An 18411-nucleotide genomic window follows, 5' to 3' on the forward strand; every position below is an offset into this window, starting at 1 on the left:
TACAGGGACATGAGCAGGCGAAGCGAACTCCGTTAGCTAACGATCTGGAATGCGGAACACATCCCTTTCCGTAATTTGCTTAGCTCTGTATTCTTTCATGTTGGTTTAAGAAAATGAGCTCGAATGTTTATCAACAGCTAAGTGGATACACAAAATTTAGTGTAAACGTGCGATGAAATATTATTCAGCCTTGCAAAAGGAATGTGATGCTGACAGGTGGCAACATGGACGAGTCTGTGCTAAGTGAAAAGAGCCAACACATAGGGACGAACTTATGATTCCACTAATCTGAGGTCCCTAGAATAGGCTAATTCAGGCAGACAGAAAGTGGAAGGTTACCAGAGGCTGGGAATAGGGAGAAACGAGTCGTTATTTTTTCTTGGGTACAGAACTTCTGTCCTGGATGATGACAAAGTTCTGAAAATTGACAGTGGTCACAGCTGCACAATATCAAGAAAATACCTAATGACACTGAACCGTACACTTTACAATGACCACACTGGTAAACATTGTGTTTTGTATATTTTACGACAATAAAAATATGAGGGGAGGAAGCTGAACTCAATATAAGGAAAAGCGTCTTCTAGACCCATCATTTCTCCCTTTACTCCGCAAGTATTCTGAACCGTGAAACTAAATGGAGTTGGTCCAAAAGTATACAGGAGAGAAAATGAAGAATCCTGAACTTCCCTTTGGCCGCATGCCGGAATCACCAGGAGTGTCAAAAACTAGGTCCACTGCCAAAGACTGTATTTAATCGGGGTGGGTGTGAACCAGGATTATGGGAGTTTTTAAAATTCTTCAAGTGATACTAATGTGCACCAAGGTCCAAAACCACTGCACAAACCCAGAAGGTCCCACATCTGCTTGCATAATGGACTCACCTGGGAAATCTTAACACTTCCAAACTCCAGACCCCAGCACAGACCAATTAAATCCCAATCCTGGGAGAGAAGCGTGGGCTGCAGTGGCTTTGAAAGCTCCCAGGATCACAGTGCGATCAAGTTTGGAAACACTGGCACACCACGGGCCCTCAGCCCTCACGGGACACTGGAACTACCTACCCAAAGCACTTTTAAAAATCCCAACATCGGGGCGCCTGGGTGGCTCAGTGGGTTGAGCCTCTGCCTTTGGCTCAGGTCATGATCTCAGGGTCCTGGGATCAAGCCCCACATCAGACTCTCTGCTCAGGGGGGAGTCTGCTTCCTCCTCTCTCTCTCTGCCTGCCTCTCTGCTGACCTGTGATCTCTGTCTGTCAAATAAATAAATAAAATCTTTAAAATAAAAAAAAATTCCCAATGTCCAGGTGGTATCCCAAACCAATTAAATCAAAACCTCTGGGGATGGGACTCCCCATCTGACCCCCGTGTACACAGTGGGTTGAGAAGGCACTCATGACAGTCCCTCAATCTAAGACAGAATCTGGAAGACTTAGAGTATAACAAAGGAAATAAAATGTATCACCTTTACTTCAGACATTTCTATCAATTAACTCTAGGTTTTTTCCAAAGCACACAGTCTCTGAAGGACAGAGATTCTTCGGGGAGACGGAGGGTGGGGGACCCATGTTCACAGTCCCTCTCAGTCACTTACCAACCACCTGGGAAACATAACTGCCTGAACTGTAACAAGTCCCTCTTTTTGTTGAACTTTTGTTGCCATTAATTGAGATAATGCTTGTCAAAGGCTTTAGCAGAGTGCCTGGCACACCAGAAACATTCACTAAAAATTTATTCCAGCCGTTACCTTGGTTTCTTACAATGACTGAATCCCAGTCAACATCCCCTTAACAACGACAAACCTGGAGAAAATAAATTCAGATTTCACTGCTCATTTGTACCTTAGTTTCCAGGAAGTGATTTTCTTTTACACACACACACACACACACACACACACACACACACTGTCTACGTGGAAAGAAGCAACTGCAACTAAATTCTCAAGAGATCAAGCTAACACAACACAGGCTAAAATCAGAGTGGCCTAAATGTGGCAGCTGATGTCTGCTGAGAACGTATTTCCCATCAGTATTTTTAAATGAATAATTTTTGTAGATAACTGCAATCTAAGATCTTAAGAATCAAGTTTTTTTAAAAAACCTGATCCTTAACTCACTGTGTGTTGCCAAAACAACTCAACCATAAGCATAACATTTCCTTTTTATAAAAAAACATCATTAACTTTAATTCCCCCAATGAGCAGAAAGTAGAAAGACAGATTTAACCTGAACGGCAGAACTGACCTGACACGCAGGAACTAGGTAACTGAGCACTGGCTAAGCCGTCAGCATGGGAAATCCTGTGTGGCAGGTTCTCAGTTCTGGCTGTACCACTCAGCTTGGTCAAGTCATTCAACCTCTCTATGCCCATTCCCTGATCTGCAGTTGGGAATTTTACACACACACACACACCCCTCTTTTTAAAAAAAAATATATATTTACTTAGAGAAAGGGAGAGTACACAAGCAAGGGGAGGGCAAAGGAAGAGGGAGAGAGAGAACCTCAAGCAGACCCCATACTGAATGGAGAGCCGGACAGAGGGCTCGATCTCAGGACACTGAGACCATGACCTCAGCTAAGTCAAGAGCTGGACGACAACCAACTCAACCACCCGGGCAACCCCATACCCAACGTCTATAAGAAGTCAATGAAATAAATCCCGAGGGCAGCACCAGGCCCAGCACACAAGTGTTCCAAAAATGGCAGCTACATTCAATTTAACAGAATTATTAAAATATTTTTATTTTAGTAATTACTTTGTGAATGAAACAAATTCAATCCTGTATTTCTTTTTTTTTTTTTTTTAAAGATTTTATTTATTTATCAGAGAGAGAGAGGGAGAGAGCGAGCACAGGCAGACAGAATGGCAGACAGAGGCAGAGGGAGAAGCAGGCTCCCCGCCGAGCAAGGAGCCGGATGTGGGACTCGATCCCAGGACGCTGGGATCATGACCTGAGCCGAAGGCAGCTGCCCAACCAACTGAGCCACTCAGGCGTCCCTCAATCCTGTATTTCAAATAAAACGGTAATTCCACTCAATTCAGCAGACACTTATTGATCACTACTATGGGTCAACTAGTGTTCTAGGTAACTTTTCTACAGTCAATAATTTTATAAGTAATTTCTCTATTTAGAGAAAAAACCTCTGCCTTTATGAATTTTATATTCTTATGAGAGAAAGAAAGTAAACACCAAACATAATAAATCTGTAAATTCTACACCACTGTAGTCCAGTAATATGTTCTGAGATGCTGTAAATGTTCTCTGTACAATCTAACATAGCAGCCGCCAGTCACACGTGCCTCCTTTATTTTTTTTAAGATTTTATTTATTTATTTGACAGAGATCACAAGTAGGCAGAGAGGCAGAGAGAGAGAAGGAGAAGCAGGCTCCCTGCTGAGCAGAGAGCCCGATGTGGGGCTCGATCCCAGGACCCTGAGACCATGACCCGAGCCGAAGGCAGAGGCTTTAACCCACTGAGCCACCCAGGTGCCCCCTCAGGTGACTCTTGAGCGCTTAAAATGTGGTCAGTGTGACTGATGATGAACCAGATTTTTTATGTTATTTAATTTTCATTAATTAAAATGCAGAGGGCCATATGTGGCTCCTGGCTACCATCCAGGATATGCTCATCTTCAGTGTGTGAGAAAGAGAGACGCATGTGGAACAGGAGAGGTGGAGCAGGGTGCAGAAGGTCAAGGACCCAAAGAAGAGGCAGCTGCCGTGAAGACAGGGCAGTCTGGAGAAGCGCCCCGGGAAGCTGGGATCTGACCTGAAGAGATGAGGCTCAGGCCCAGGGAGTCAGGAAGGACAGAGCACTGTCGGCAGTGGCTGGCAGAGCAAAGGCCCTGCGGTGGGAGCAGGCTGCTCCAAGCAACCTGAGAAACACAGGGAGCACTGCAGGGTTTGGAGGAAGGTGCCATGACCTAAATTTCCTTCCACGTGTGTGGATCGGATTGGCCGCGAAGCTGAGGACAAAGGAGCACAGAGGCTCCTCTGGCAAAAGGCTATTGCGTAACCTCAGCAAGAAATGATGGCGGCTTCCACTGCAATGGTGACAGCCGAGGCCGCAGGAAGAGATCGACCCATGGGCTCTAGTCAGTAGGACTTTCTAACGGACTGGAGGAAGGATATGAGAGAAGGTCATTAATGATTTCCACAAGCTTTGGGCCAGAGCAACGGAGCTGCCACCACCGGAGACAAAGTCTCTAAGGGTAACGGGTTTCACAAGTCAGGAACCACCTCTGTTCAACTGCAGAAGGGTGAAGTCGATGTGTCTGTTCTCTGTGTGGGAAAGAGCGTCCCGCGTTCAAGCCTGCAGTCTGGAAGGATGCACTGGATGGAAGGAAGCATTCTGGCGAACAGATGGGACTTCTATTCCGGGTCCGAGCTAGGGCAGTGAGCGCAGACAGAGAAGTGGACTGGGAGCTAGACGACGCAGGGGTCTAGGGACAGGAAGAGGGGTCATCGGAGGACACGACCGAGGAGCAGCTGGGGAAGACGAAAGCGTGAAAGCAAAGGATCAGCTGTCCCTGTCTCTGAGAGCCTGAACGAAAAAGTCAACCTGCCCATTTAGACATCGACAAAAACAAAAACCAAGACAAAAAAAAGTCCCCTAAGTAAATCTCCTAAAAGAGTAATGATTCTGGGATTTAAAAATTATCTTAATTTTCTCAAAAAGTAAAGTGTTGAGAAGAATATGGAGACCCGTGGGTCTCTCCTTCCCAGCAGCACGCTTCCACCTCATGGTCACTGCCAGAGGCTAGTACAGTCATCTTCCCCAAAACAAGGCCCTCGGGGACTCAGTCACCTGCTTCCTTCACGGTCCTCAAGGAAGTAGGTCAGAAAACAAGACATCCTCTAAATTTCTAATAGAAAAAAGCCCCAGAGCAGGAAGAGAGACCACGGACCAGCAAACACTTCATTTCAGTAACGAAGCTAAAGAACTATTTTTCACATGGGGAGAGTCTGTCTCTCCCACATACACTCTCTCTCTCTCTCTCTCTCTCCATTCTCACATTTCCCTAAGCCTTTCTTCACAACTAAACTCTGCTTTCGTATTCTGATTTTTTTTTTCCTTAAGCAACTTTCTGACATTTCCCTTATCCTGAACAGCTTCCGTCCTGGACAACACTACGGTCCTCGTATTAACTAGGAAGCCTACTTTATCTCCCTCGAAGGTGCCAAAGCAGACACTTGAGATGCCAGAAGTGTCCTCCTTCTGTCACAGCAATAAAACCAAGGAACACAAAATTAACACAATATATTGCTCAGCAAAGGGTATTTGGGCCTAATTCTAAAGTGTGGGGCAATTAGACATAAAATATTCTCTTTCTTTGCATAAACAATACAGTCCCAGGCCAAAGATCTTCCTAGAACCCTCCCGGGTAAATGCCACGTAGGTCTTTGATAGAGTCACTTCCACCGCGAGGCTCTCATAGATCACCTCCAGGAACAATGCGCGGGTGGTGCTCTCTTCCTCGCCACCCCCATGTCTCTTCTGGACGCGCACTTCAGCAGACCCTGTGTGTGAAAACCGTCTGTCGGAGACCCTGATCCCTCTATTCTGCATCACTTCACATCTAAGTGAAACTACAGAGAAGAAAACATGTCTGCACCTTCAGCGCTGCGGACGTGCCTGACACTGCGGACGTGCCTGACAAGGACTTGACCGCTGAACCGGTGGGAACCGCCTGAGGGAAACCTCCAGCCCACTCCGGAGCACTTTCTCCTGCCGTGGGAGCGTGTGCGGCGACAGGCCGCGTTCCGAACAGATGCTGAGCGGCACTGAAACTCGGACCCACTTGTAATCAATATAAAGTTAATTCTGCATGTGTCTGAAGGGAAAGCTAATAAAGGTCATGAGAGAAAGCTATTTTAGTGATTCAATTAAATAACTGAAGAGACAATAATTGCCCTCAGAATTGAGAACAAGCACAAAAGGGAAACATTTAAAAAAAAAATCAGAATTTCTTCAAAATCTGTGCAAGGCTGGCCCCTTGGCTAAAGCTTGAAACTCAGAGGGAAAAGGCAGCAACACCCACGACCAAGTCTCCCCTCCACAAAAATAAAACCCTAAAACGACCGAACCAGACCCGTGGAGAAAGAAGGTAGAAAAGCACACTGAAAACCAGAGGATTCCAAGCCAGAACAAGGGGAATCACGAGTAAGTTAATGCTGAACCTCTAAAGAGACGATGAACGTAGGATATCCAGAATATAACCAACTAAGAAGGAAATAACTGGCTCTGATTCTCTGAAAACTGCCTATAATGTTCCTAGAACATTTCTGTTTAACCCTAAAATCTGTACTCCCACAGATAAAATACCATTAAAATGGAGATTGAGTTACCATTCAAATCCCAACACCAAATTCATCAGCAATAACCCTAAGCTACAGTACTAAGGAATCTATTTCAGTGGTAATTAGGCAAACTGAATTTTTTTTCTCCTATAGGAAAGTACAACCCAAATTCTAACCAAGGAAACCAGTAATACTCCATTCCTTGTTTTGTTTTGTTTTCTCAAGCCACCAGACGGCACAAGGTAAGAGCACCGGTGCTCTAATGGGAAAACTAATGTGGTGTGGGAGAGAGGGGAACTTTCCTGCAGGGCCTCGGTGGGGAACTGCATCCCGAGTTAAGCCACGTCTGCAGACCCATGTCTACTGAGGAATTCAGGGGCTCACCATTCAGAAAGGACGGGACCTGTTTTACTTATACCCTATCCCCTAGGATGAATAAAAGACAAAACACAGAGATTTCACTTAATGCAGGAGGCATTCAGGTTCATAAAAAAAGAGAAAACTTAAGACTAGAACCATTGATAAAGACTGAGCGAAGTTACAATATCTCATTGCCTGATGACTACCACAACATAAACAACCATGCATCTGAATGGTTTAGATTCTGCCAAAAAGAGAGAAAACATAACCAATATTCTGAAATACTAAAATTTCATAATTTTGCCCACTGTGGTTTGTTGTTGTTTTTTGTTGTTGTTGTTGTTGGTTTTGGTTTTTTTTTTTTTGACAGATCACAGGTAGGCAGAGAGGCAGGCAGAGAGAGAGAGAGGAGGAAGCAGGCTCCCTGCCGAGCTGAGAGCCCGATGTGGGGCTTAACCCCAGGACCCTGGGATCATGACCTGAGCCAAAGGCAGAGACTTTAACCCACTGAGCCACCCAGGCACCCCCATTGCGGTATTTTTTAAAAGAAAACCATTTGTGTGCTTGTTGAGGGCTGCGGACTACCACCAGTTTTGTAGAAAAGCTCTGAATTTTTACAAATTATGTATTTCATCCTTTAATAATTAGAGTTTTTTCTCTTTTAATACTATAGTATCACACCCAGGTTTACTATAATTATTACAGCAATAAGACAGATTTTCAAAAAAGTAATGTTTTGTTTAAGCTTGGAATGAAATTTTAAAAAGCATTAACAAAGAGTTACCATGATCCAAACACTGAAGACCAAGAGAACTCTCACCCTTTGTGAAAACATGAACTACAACGAATGAGAGCTCCTTTATGCCCACGTGCCTACACGCAGCACAGCTTCCAACAGAAACCCATTTTCTACAACGCCTGCTACTGTAAAGAAGAACTGCTCTGGCACTTGGATGAGTGTCGGTGTACAAAGGTCAACCAGTTCCAACTCGAAAACCCCTGTGGAAAATTTATTGTTGATTAAATGAATAGTTGTTGTGCTGAGATGGTAACACTATGTCAAGTAATTAAGATGTGAAAAAAGAATCCTTTGGGGAAATTACTAGGGCAAAGTAAACTCTAGAAAAGGTTTTTTAAGAATGAAGTTGACAGGGGCGCCTGGGTGGCTCAGTGGGTTAAGCAGCTGCCTTTGGCTCAGGTCATGATCCCAGCGTCCTGGGATCGAGTCCCACATCAGGCTCCTTGCTCCACAGGGAGCCTGCTTCTCCCTCTGCCTCTGCCTGCCACTCTGTCTGCCTGTGCTCGCTCTCGCTCGCTCTCTCTCTGACAAATAAATAAATAAAATCTTAAAAAAAAAAAAAAAAAGAATGAAGTTGACAGGGGTGCCTGGGTGGCTCAGTGGGTTAAAGCCTTCAGCTCAGGTCATGATCTCAGGGTCCTGGGATCCAGCCCCACGTCGGACTACCTGCTCAGCAGGGAGCCTGCTTTCTCCTCTCTCTCTGCCTGCCTCTCTGCCTACTTGTGATCTCTGTCAAATAAATAAAATCTTAAAAAAAAAAAAAAATGAAGTCGACAGTCATTGTTGAATGGGGGGGGGGTTGTTCCCTCCCTTAGGCATTTTAACCCCAATTTAGGATTCACTTGTCCACAGATAGGCTCTATTCTCTCTCTCCAATCCTTTATCTATCTTCCCCCATAAGACTATATATATATATATTTTTTTTTTTTTAAGATTTTATTTATTTATTTGACAGAGAGAGACCACAAGTAGGCAGAGAGGCAGGCAGAGAGAGAGGAGGAAGCAGGTTCCCCGCTGAGCAGAGAGCCCGATGCGGGGCTCGATCCCAGGACCCTGGGATCATGACCTGAGCCGAAGGCAGAAGCCTAACCCACCGAGCCACCCAGGTGCCCGACAACATATATTTTTTAAAGCTCTTCTGTTTCTTATCACATGGGAACCTAATGACAAACCATGTGAGATGCCTACAGACTAAAGTAAGTACGAGGTTGCCAATCAGATACGCCTTCTGCGCAGGACAAGCCCCTCAAACAGGCGAGGCGACAACAAAGAACAAGGCCCCCTGAGCTCACCTGACACGTGCTACTAACACGAGTAAAGTCGGCCCTATGATCTATTCATCACTGATTTCCAGTTAAAGTGAATTTGCAAAAATGCTCCTGTCAGAAAAATAACTACCAAAACAAAACCTGTCATCCTGCCCCAAGGACATCTCCGAATGCAAGAGTGAACGCCTCCTCCTCAGGCTGCATCGTCCCCACACAAACTGCCTGGGACACAAATCACGCAGGAAGATCGCCAGCTGCCAGCGAATCACGCATTCTCAGACATCTCGTCCCATCACTGAACGGTACGATGGGCTCCTTAAGCACTAAAACAACACAAAGTTACTAGAATATGAAGATAAATTACTGGCATTTGCCTGGTTCTGATATTAAGATCTGTGATAACTAATTTTATGTGTCAATTTGGCTGAACCACAATGCCCAGATATTTGGTCCAATATTCTGGATATTTCTGAGAAGGTGTCTTTTGGATGATTAACATTTAAATCAGTGAACGTTGAATAATATGCACAGGTCCACATTCCTTAGAAAACTCATGAAGAATAAAATAAAGGTGTAACTATTGACTGATTATCCTTAATAAATCATTACTGATTAATCTGCATTTGCATTACCTTTCTCAATTTTTCATAAGAAATAACGGAGCTATAATAAGCTATATATTTGGTCTTCTGGTTCATGGCACAATGCTCCTAAAGCCCTTGGGATCTCCTGAGTGAAAGCGGTGTCTTTAGTCGTTCAGAAGGAGCCCCTGTGGAGCACAGCAGAGCTAATGAGGTGACTCAGGGCCCCTAAATGGCCTCAGGACGGGGCTGGTCCCCAGAGAGATAAGTGATTAGAGGTCTGGAATCTTCCATCACAGACACCGAGCTCCTGGAAGGGGAGAAGGGCTCCATATTGGGCTCCATTAAAAACTCGTGAGCAGTGAGAGTTGAGCTGCCAGGCTGGTGAGTGCCTCCATGTGCCAGGAGGGTGACCCACTCCAGGTCCACTGGGACAGAAGCTCCTGCACACTTTCCCTCATGTTACCTCTTCCTCTCGCCGTCCCTCTGAATCCTCCATAAAACCCTCTATAAGAAATTGGTGAGTCCAGTAAGTGTAAATAAGTGTTTCTCTGCGTTCCATGAGCCGCTCCAGTAAATTAATCATATCTGAACAGGAGGTAGCAGGAACCTGTCGTTCACAGCCAGTCACTCAGAAGTGCAGGGAACAACCCGGACTGGAGATCGGGGTCTGACGTGGGGCAGACTTACAGGCCTGAACCCTCACCCTGTGCAGTCTAGTGCTACCTCCAGAGTGTTACGACTGAATTAAATTTATAGGCCACCCAGCCAGTGTCTACTAAGAACTGAAGACACTGGCTGAGTGGCCTATAAATTTAAACACACACGCGCACACACACAACTTATCAGAAGTACTTTAATCTCAAGAAGGAGTGGCCTGACAAATTTCTTCACATAAAAGAATCATTTGATCTTCAAAATGATAATTACTGGGGTTTATAAGGACTCCCACATATGAAGTTAGCACCACAAAAGTGTCTATATCAACACAACCTTGGTTGAGATTCGCGTTTTATTGTTGCGTAGCGAAGGGCAAGGAACATAGAGCAGAAAAGGGCTTCCAAGTGGTAGGTGGAGACAGACACACAGATTTCTCAGGGAACCTAACAAATTTCAGTTCAGCATAGGCAGCTACCACTCTAGAAAGCCAACGCTTTGTAAGTCCACCGTATCTATCTGCAGCAGTGGGCCTCAAAGCGGGGTCTCCAGTTCCACAACACCAACACCACCTGCAAAGGTTCAGAAACGCACACACTTGGGCCCCACCTCCAGACCTACTGGACCAATCTCTGGAAAAGGAAGCCAGGAATCTGTTTTAACAAGCTTTCCAGATAATTCTGATGCTCACTACAGCTGGAGAACCGGTAACCTCCAGTAAAGTATATACCTTTTAATATAAAACAGAACTGAATCAGGAAATTCTAGAAATCGAGTGGCAGAATTTTCACAATACTATGGATCACATGATATTAATAGAATCCTTCCTTTTTATAAGTCGTTTAATAAAAAATGCTTTCCCAATACTACATTACTGATAATATTTAAGATTTTTCCAATGATCCAAACTTTCCTGTCCATTCATTAAGCTGCTTTGTGCTTACCAAGATAGAACAATATCAAGAATTTTTAGGAAGGATGATGATACGCTCCCAGGCAAAACTTACAGGCTAAGTGTGCAATATTCTAAATTGTTAAGCTCTGAATGAAATTTTCTTAGTTTTTCCATCATATGGGACATAAAAGTTGTCAGTAAAAACCAAAAAAGCCAAAATGCATGTAATATTTCTACAAAGTTTTCACTTCCCTATATGAAAATTTGCCAGTGGGAACAAAATCCTGTCGAAGAGGCAACTCCTCAGCCAATTTAATTCACATTAATTAGCATTCCTTTGTAGAGGGCAGATAAATACCTTTAAACTGCTTAATCATGCTCTGATGGTTTTCAATGGCTTCCTTTAGGATCACTTCAGGCTGGTCCATCTTCCACCGCCACTCGGTGCCCACTGGGTTGGTGTGGTGCCTGAGAAGAAGAGGCAAGAGTTCTAAAGGACTCGAGTGACGTCTCAGCGCATCATCTACTACGCGGTAGCAGTAAGACCATAAAGTCACAGCAGTGAAACCATAAAGTCGTAACATCAGGGTTGGTTTCCCCCTAAGAGCTTAGCTGTTTATAGCAGTGTTTTCTGGCTTGGCTCGTGAGATCTAGCAGAGAAGGTTAGTTGGAGAAGTGCCTGGCTGAGATTGAGGTTTAATAGGACAGTCAGAAATGCGCGACCTTTCCTTTCAGTCCCCCGCCACCAGGCTAACAAGCATCCACTAAATGCTAACAGAATATTCCTGGAAGAGGTCCAAAGCCACAGTAATTGGCCCTCTGAGAGGCGGCCCAGCTGAACATCCAATGCTTAGGACGGATGAGGCTGAGGAGAAAACTGTCACAGAAGCCCCCAGGCCACACGTTCGGCATCGCCTAATGGGATGTTAAAGCCAGTGGTAGAACGAGGTTCGCACAGAAACAGCAAGTCTCAACTCGAGCCCAGCTCCAGACTCGATGAACCTCAACTCCGAAGAGAAAGGCCATGCAGAAGGGAAAGGTGAACTGATTTCCAAACACAGAAACGCGGCGCACCTCAGTCTGTAACGTAATAGATAAGAAGTCTGACTTTAAACAACAAAAAATAGGAGGCACAGAAAAACAACACATTTCCAACAAAGCCGTCGGCAGAAACAAACTCCTGACACAAGTGCTTGAAGTATGTGATGGGGAATTTTTACAACAATCGTTGACTATGTTAAAAGCCCTAACAGAAAAGGTGGGTAACATGGAAGATCAGGTGCGTAAATTCAGCAGAGACGGAAATTGTAACAAAGAAAATGTTAAATATGAAAAAACGGGCTTCTGACAGGTTCAGCAGTGACTAGTAACAGCTGAGGACAAAGAGTAAACAAACAAACAAACAAACAAACAAAAAACTTGGAGACTGGTACAAATAAGCCAACAAAAACACAAAATTTTCTTTCTTTTTTTTTTTTAAAGATTTTATTTATTTATCAGAGAGGGAAAGGGGGAGAGAGCGAGCACAGGCGGACAGAATGGCAGGCAGAGGCAGAGGGAGAAGCAGGCTCCCTGCCAAGCAAGGAGCCCGACGTAGGACTCGATCCCAGGACGCTGGGATCATGACCTGAGCCGAAGGCAGCTGCTTAACCAACTGAGCCACCCAGGCGTCCCCAAAGTTTTCTTTCTTAACAAAGTTTTCTTTCTTTCCCTTAAGGGAAAAAAGTGACACAGTGTCCAAGAGCTGGGGGACAACAACAATAGGCCCAAGATACACATACCTGGAATCCCAGAAGGAAAGCAGAGATAAAGAAGCAGAAGAAATAGTCGAAAAACAATCACTAACAGTTTTTCACAGATAATGAAAAACCACCACAGATCCAAGAAGGTCACAGAACCACCAGGACATTTTAAAAATAAAAAACAACCTAAAAATGCCATATCCAAATGATGAAAACAAAAGATATTGAAAAAATCTTTAAGTTAGAGGGGAAAAAAGACACATTACATGAGAACAGAGATTAAAAATTACATGTGACAACTCATCAGAAAACAGCTGAAACTGCAACGACACATCCAAGAAGCGTGTCTAACAGAAACAAAACTCATCAACCAGAATTCTACACCCAGTGAGAGTATCTTTCAGAAACGGAAAATTTTGCACCCCAAATCCAAGAGACTTCCTTCTCAACAACGTACATACAAGAGATGTTAAAAGAGAACTGCTCAAACTAAAGAAAGTAGATAGAAACCTGAATCTGGGGGCGCCTGGGTGGCTCAGTGGGTTAAGCCTTTGCCTTCGGCTCAGGTCATGATCTCGGGGTCCTGGGATCAAGCCCCGCATCGGGCTCTCTGCTCAGCGGGGAGCCTGCTTCCTCCTCTCTCTCTGCCTGCCTCTCTGCCTGCTTGCAGTCTCTCTCTCTGTCAAATAAATAATAAATAAATAAAACTAAAAGGAAACCTGAATCTGTACAAAGAAATAATGAGCACTGGGAAAGGGGGAGGAAAAGGAAAAGATATTTACCTTTTTTACCTTTAATTGCCCTAAAAATAACTGACAGTGTAAGTAAAAAAGAATAATGATGTACTGTGTGTTCATAACTTACGTAAAAGTTGTACCAACAAAAGCCCAAGATGGTCGAGGGGAATAAGAAACGCTGCTGTAAAATCCTGACACTACACACGCCGTGGTGTGTCATCTGAAGACTTGATTGACTGAGGATGTGCACTCTAAACCCCAGGAGAATCTCTAAAATACTTTAAAGGTTTATAAAGAATAAGTCAAGACTGGGCATAAAATAAAACCATTTAAAATACTCAATTAACAAGAGAGCAGGCAGGACAATGAAAAAACAACAAATGTAAAATTTCATCAAACCATACTGACAATCACTTTCAACACGAGTTAAAGGATAGTATCAGGTTAAAACATAAGACCTGAAGAAAAAAAAAAATGGGGGTGCCTGGGTGCTCAGTCAGTAAAGCGTCTGACTCTTGGTTTTGGCTCAGGTCATGCTCAGCGTTGTGAGACCAAGCCTCACGTCAGGCTCCATGCTCAGCCTGGAGTTGGCTTGGGGATTCTCTCTCTTGCTCCTTTCCCCACTCCCTTTCTCTTTCTCTCTAATAAACAAATAAATAAATCTGAAAACACACACACACACACACACACCCTTGGACCTGACTATATGGGACCAGCATCACTGAAATACAAAAACCACATTAAGATGTTATGAAGAAAAGTACAGACCTACACCTCCCATGAGCAGACAGAAACCTAAAGAAGTGCAACAGATAAAGACCCAGGCAAACTGGATGCAGGAACACGTGAAAAGGAAAATGTGTCACAACCAGGTAATTTCTCCCGGCAACAGCAAAGCTGGTTCAGCAGGCAACAACCAATCACTCCACAGAAGCATCTAATAAAATTCAACATCCACTCGTGACAAAAACTTGCAGCAAATTAAAAATAAAAGGGAATTTCTTTAATTTTATGAAGGGGATTAAAAAAAAACAAAAACCCTCACAGCTAATGCCAGACTTAATGGTGAAAGAAGGGATGTCTTCCTCTAAATATCTGAAACATCGTAAGAAAGTCCTTTCTACTACTCCTGGATAACGTGTAAATCCTAGTCAGTGAAATGAAGCCAGAAAAGGGAATAAAACTTTCTTTTCACAAATGACATGTTTATCTACATAAAAATTCAAAAGAATCTACAAAAAACAGACTGGAACTCATGAGAACTAGTAAGGGAGCCTACCAAATGCCTAAGATACGTGATCGACACACAAAAATCTACTATCTTTATTACACGTAAGAATGTGTGGTACTGGCCAAAGAGAGACTCCCAGATCAACAAGACAAATGAAACCAGAAACGCACCCAACATGTGTTACCAACTGAGTTCTGACAAAGGCGCAAAGGCCATTCAATGGAGAAAGAATAATCCGTTCGATAAATGGTGCTAGAACAAGCGATATCCAAAAGCTAGAACGAAAACAAAACAAAAACAAATAACTTCTGGACCTACGTTGAACGTCCTCAGGAATAAGACAAACTGACAGCGTGCACGCCCCGGTAGGTCTGATGTACTGAGAACACTACTGCCTCACACAAAATACCCATAATCTCATTCTAATTATGAAAAGATATCAAATAGATAATGAAATGATATATCAAAAGTATATCAAATATATAACAAAAATATATCAAATATAAATTGAGGAACCTTCTCCAAAATACCTGACGTATTTTTCAAAAGTGCCAAAACCATGAAAACAAGGAGAATTAAGGGACTGCCACAGGCTGGAGAAGACAGACACAGCAACTCGAGGATACTAGAGTGGATCCTCGAACCGTTTAGAAAGAACAGTAATGGCAAATCTGGCAAAATCTCAACGTCTCCAGTTTCATTAATAGTATTTTATCTGTTGCAATTGATAAGAAATGTTAATTTCTTGGACGTCACAACTGTCCCATCATCGGGGAAGGTATTAGCACTACAGGAAGGCGAATGAAGGGTATACCAGAAGTCGCCACACAGCCTGCCACATAAGGAAAGGTTTTCTTTCTTTCTTTTTTTTTTATTTTAAAGATTTTATTTATTTATTTGACAGACAGAGATCACAAGTAGGCAGAGAGGCAGGCAGAGAGAGAGGAGGAAGCAGACTCCCTGCTGAGCAGAGAGCCCAATGCGGGACTCGATCCCAGGACCCTGAGATCATGACCTGAGCCGAAGGCAGCGGCTTAACCCACTGAGCCACCCAGGCGCCCCAGAAAGGTTTTCTTCCCTTGCAACACTAACCCTCGTTGAAAACACAGGAAAGAAGGACTCATACTTAATACTGATTCACAACTTGATATAATTTGTGTCCAAAATAGGTAATAAAAATGCAAAACATTTGTACAGTGGAGTACTAATTACACAGCCAGCTACAATAACAAAAAAAGACACCTCTCTTGACAAGCACTGAGTAATGTATGAAATTGCTGAATCACTTGGGGCATCTGGTGACTGCCGGATAAGCCTCTGACTCTTGATTTCGGCTCAGGTCATGATCTCAGGGTTGTGAGATCAAGTCCCACTACAGGCTCCATGCTGGGTATAGTGGCCTGCTTAAATTCTCTTTCTCCTTCTCCGTCTGCCCCCGCCCCCATGATCACACTCTAAAAAAATGTTGTTGAATCATTATACTGTACACATGAAACTCATACAATACTATATGTTCATTATACTTCAATTTTTAAAAAGAAAAAAATTATATTTAAAAAAATTAAACCCAACTTGACTATGGTCTTTTGTCGTTTTTTGATGCATCGTTGTTTCATTGTTCTTCGATGCTGGGCTCTGGGTTTTTTGTTTGTTTCTTTGTTTTGTTTTAGGAGGGAGGGGGAAAGTACCTGGAGTGGGGGCCATGTAGTGCAGGCAGAGGGAGAGACAGAATCTTAAGGAGGCTCCCCCTCAGCACGGAGCCCCACACAGGGCTCGATCTCACCACCCTGACATCATGATCTGAGCTGAAATCAGGAGTCCCACACTTAACCAACTGCGGCACTCTGGTGCCCCGGACTCCGTATTTTAATGTACTGTTCAGGATTTTACACCAGTAAATGAGTGAAACTGCACTGAAATTTTTGTTTTCCAAGCTGTTCTCTGGGCTGGTATCAAGGTTATAGTAGTTTCTTAAAATTATTTTACAAGTGTTCCTTTTCCCTTTGCTTTCTGGAGAACTCCTTTTCCTTGAATGTTTGCTAGAACTTACTTGTAAAACCATCTACGTCTGGTTTCTTTCTGATAATGGTTTGTAACTACTCATTCCATTACTACAGTGATTACAGAAGTACTCAGAATTACATTCTTCTTCAATTACTTTTGAAAATCTAAATTTACAAGGAATTTAGAGAATGGGAGCAGGCTAGTGATTTCCAGGACTAGGAGCCGGGAGGACCAAGGAGCAGGCGCAGCCTCAAGAGGAAGGAAAAAGAAAAGATCTGTATTTTGATTGTGGTTTTAGATATGCAATTCTAAACAGATGATACAATTGTACAGAACTACACACACACACCCATCACACAAATGAGTGCATTTAAAACTGATAAAATCTGAAGAAACTCCACAGATGTATTAAAATAAATAAATTTACAAAGAATTTTATTTTTCCAAATTTTCAAATATTGATTAGCTAATAAATTGATGAATATTAACTAATGAAAAGATTAAATCCTTGAGACATCTATAATAACAAATATCATCTCTCATTAGTTAATATTATTTATTCCCTCTCTCCTTTTTTGATCTTATACAAATAATTTCAGATAAAACTTCTAACAATTTCAATTATATCTGATTGATAATATTGCCATACACAATACCACCTAATCACCAGTTCTTTAAGATTTTGTTCTTCAGATCCATTTATTTGCTGTTTATCTTCTACCAGAGCAAAAAGAGGACGTCAAAAAATTAAGGGGAACAGTTTAAGTTCATTTGCCTTAAAACAAACAACAAAGCATATCCAGATCAAAAAAATTAAAAAACAACAGAGTGAAAAGGTAACCTGTGAAAGGTGCAGATATTTACAAACTAGATAAGGGGTTAATATCCAAGATATACTTAGGATCCCATTAACTCAACAGAAAATAATATTAATAATAACTCAATTTTAAAATGGCCAAAGGACTTGACATTTGTCCAAAGAAGACCTACAAATGACCAACAGGTATATCAAAAGATGCTCAGTATCATGAATCACCAGGAAAAACAAAGCAAAATCACAGTAAGACATCATCTCATACCCACTGCTATGGCCATTATCAGGAAAAATAATAAAAATAAAATAAAACAAAATAATACACATTGGCAAGCATATGGAAACATTAGAATCCTCATGCATTATTAGAAATGAAAAATGGTGTTACCACTATGGAAAGTAGTCTGGAAGTTTCTAAAAATAATTAAAAAGAGAAAATCATATGACACAGCAATTCCACTTCTGTGTCTTCTACAAAAGACTTAAAACCAGAATCCCAAAGAGAGACGTCCACTCCCATGTTCACTGCAGTACATGTGAGTAAAGAGAATGCGGTAGGTACATGCAGTGGAATACTATTCGCCTTAAAAAAGAAGGAGATCCTGCCGTGCGTGTGTGACATACGGATTAGCCTGGGGACATCATGCTGAAACGAAACGAGCCGCGGGAAGACAGACACCGCATGACAGCACCCAGCACCCAGACGGAGTCTACAGAAGAGGCAAACACACAGAGGCAGACAGCAGGATGATGGCTGCTAGAGGCTAGAGGAGGCGCAAACGGGAAATTGCTTTTTAACAAATACAAAGTTTCAGTTACGTTGGATTCAGGTTCCAGATTGCTGCTGGACCGTATTACAGGAACCATACCGTATTGTACACGTAACATTCTGTGACGAGAGCCGATCTCATGTTAGGTGTTCTTACCACAGCAATAATAGTGATAAAATACTACTTTGGAGCAAAATTATATGACAATCCTCTTAACATACAGAGAAGGAGGAAATTTTTGTGGAAGACACAG

At 42.8% G+C, this 18411-nt stretch overlaps 1 protein-coding gene across 2 annotated transcripts in view; it reads right to left on the reverse strand.

The window, feature by feature from the left end:
* LOC132026653 (S-adenosyl-L-methionine-dependent tRNA 4-demethylwyosine synthase TYW1-like) overlaps nucleotides 1-18411 on the reverse strand; it is a 200409-nt gene that overhangs the window by 95356 nt on the left and 86642 nt on the right. For both annotated transcript variants that reach the window (XM_059414747.1, XM_059414748.1), the window contains exon 10: nucleotides 11219-11328. In XM_059414747.1, coding sequence (XP_059270730.1) covers nucleotides 11219-11328 — 110 coding nt within the window. The remainder of the gene's footprint in view (nucleotides 1-11218; nucleotides 11329-18411) is intronic.

The sequence above is a fragment of the Mustela nigripes genome, chromosome 11 (genome assembly GCF_022355385.1).
Source record: "Mustela nigripes isolate SB6536 chromosome 11, MUSNIG.SB6536, whole genome shotgun sequence".
Lineage (NCBI taxonomy): Eukaryota > Metazoa > Chordata > Mammalia > Carnivora > Mustelidae > Mustela > Mustela nigripes.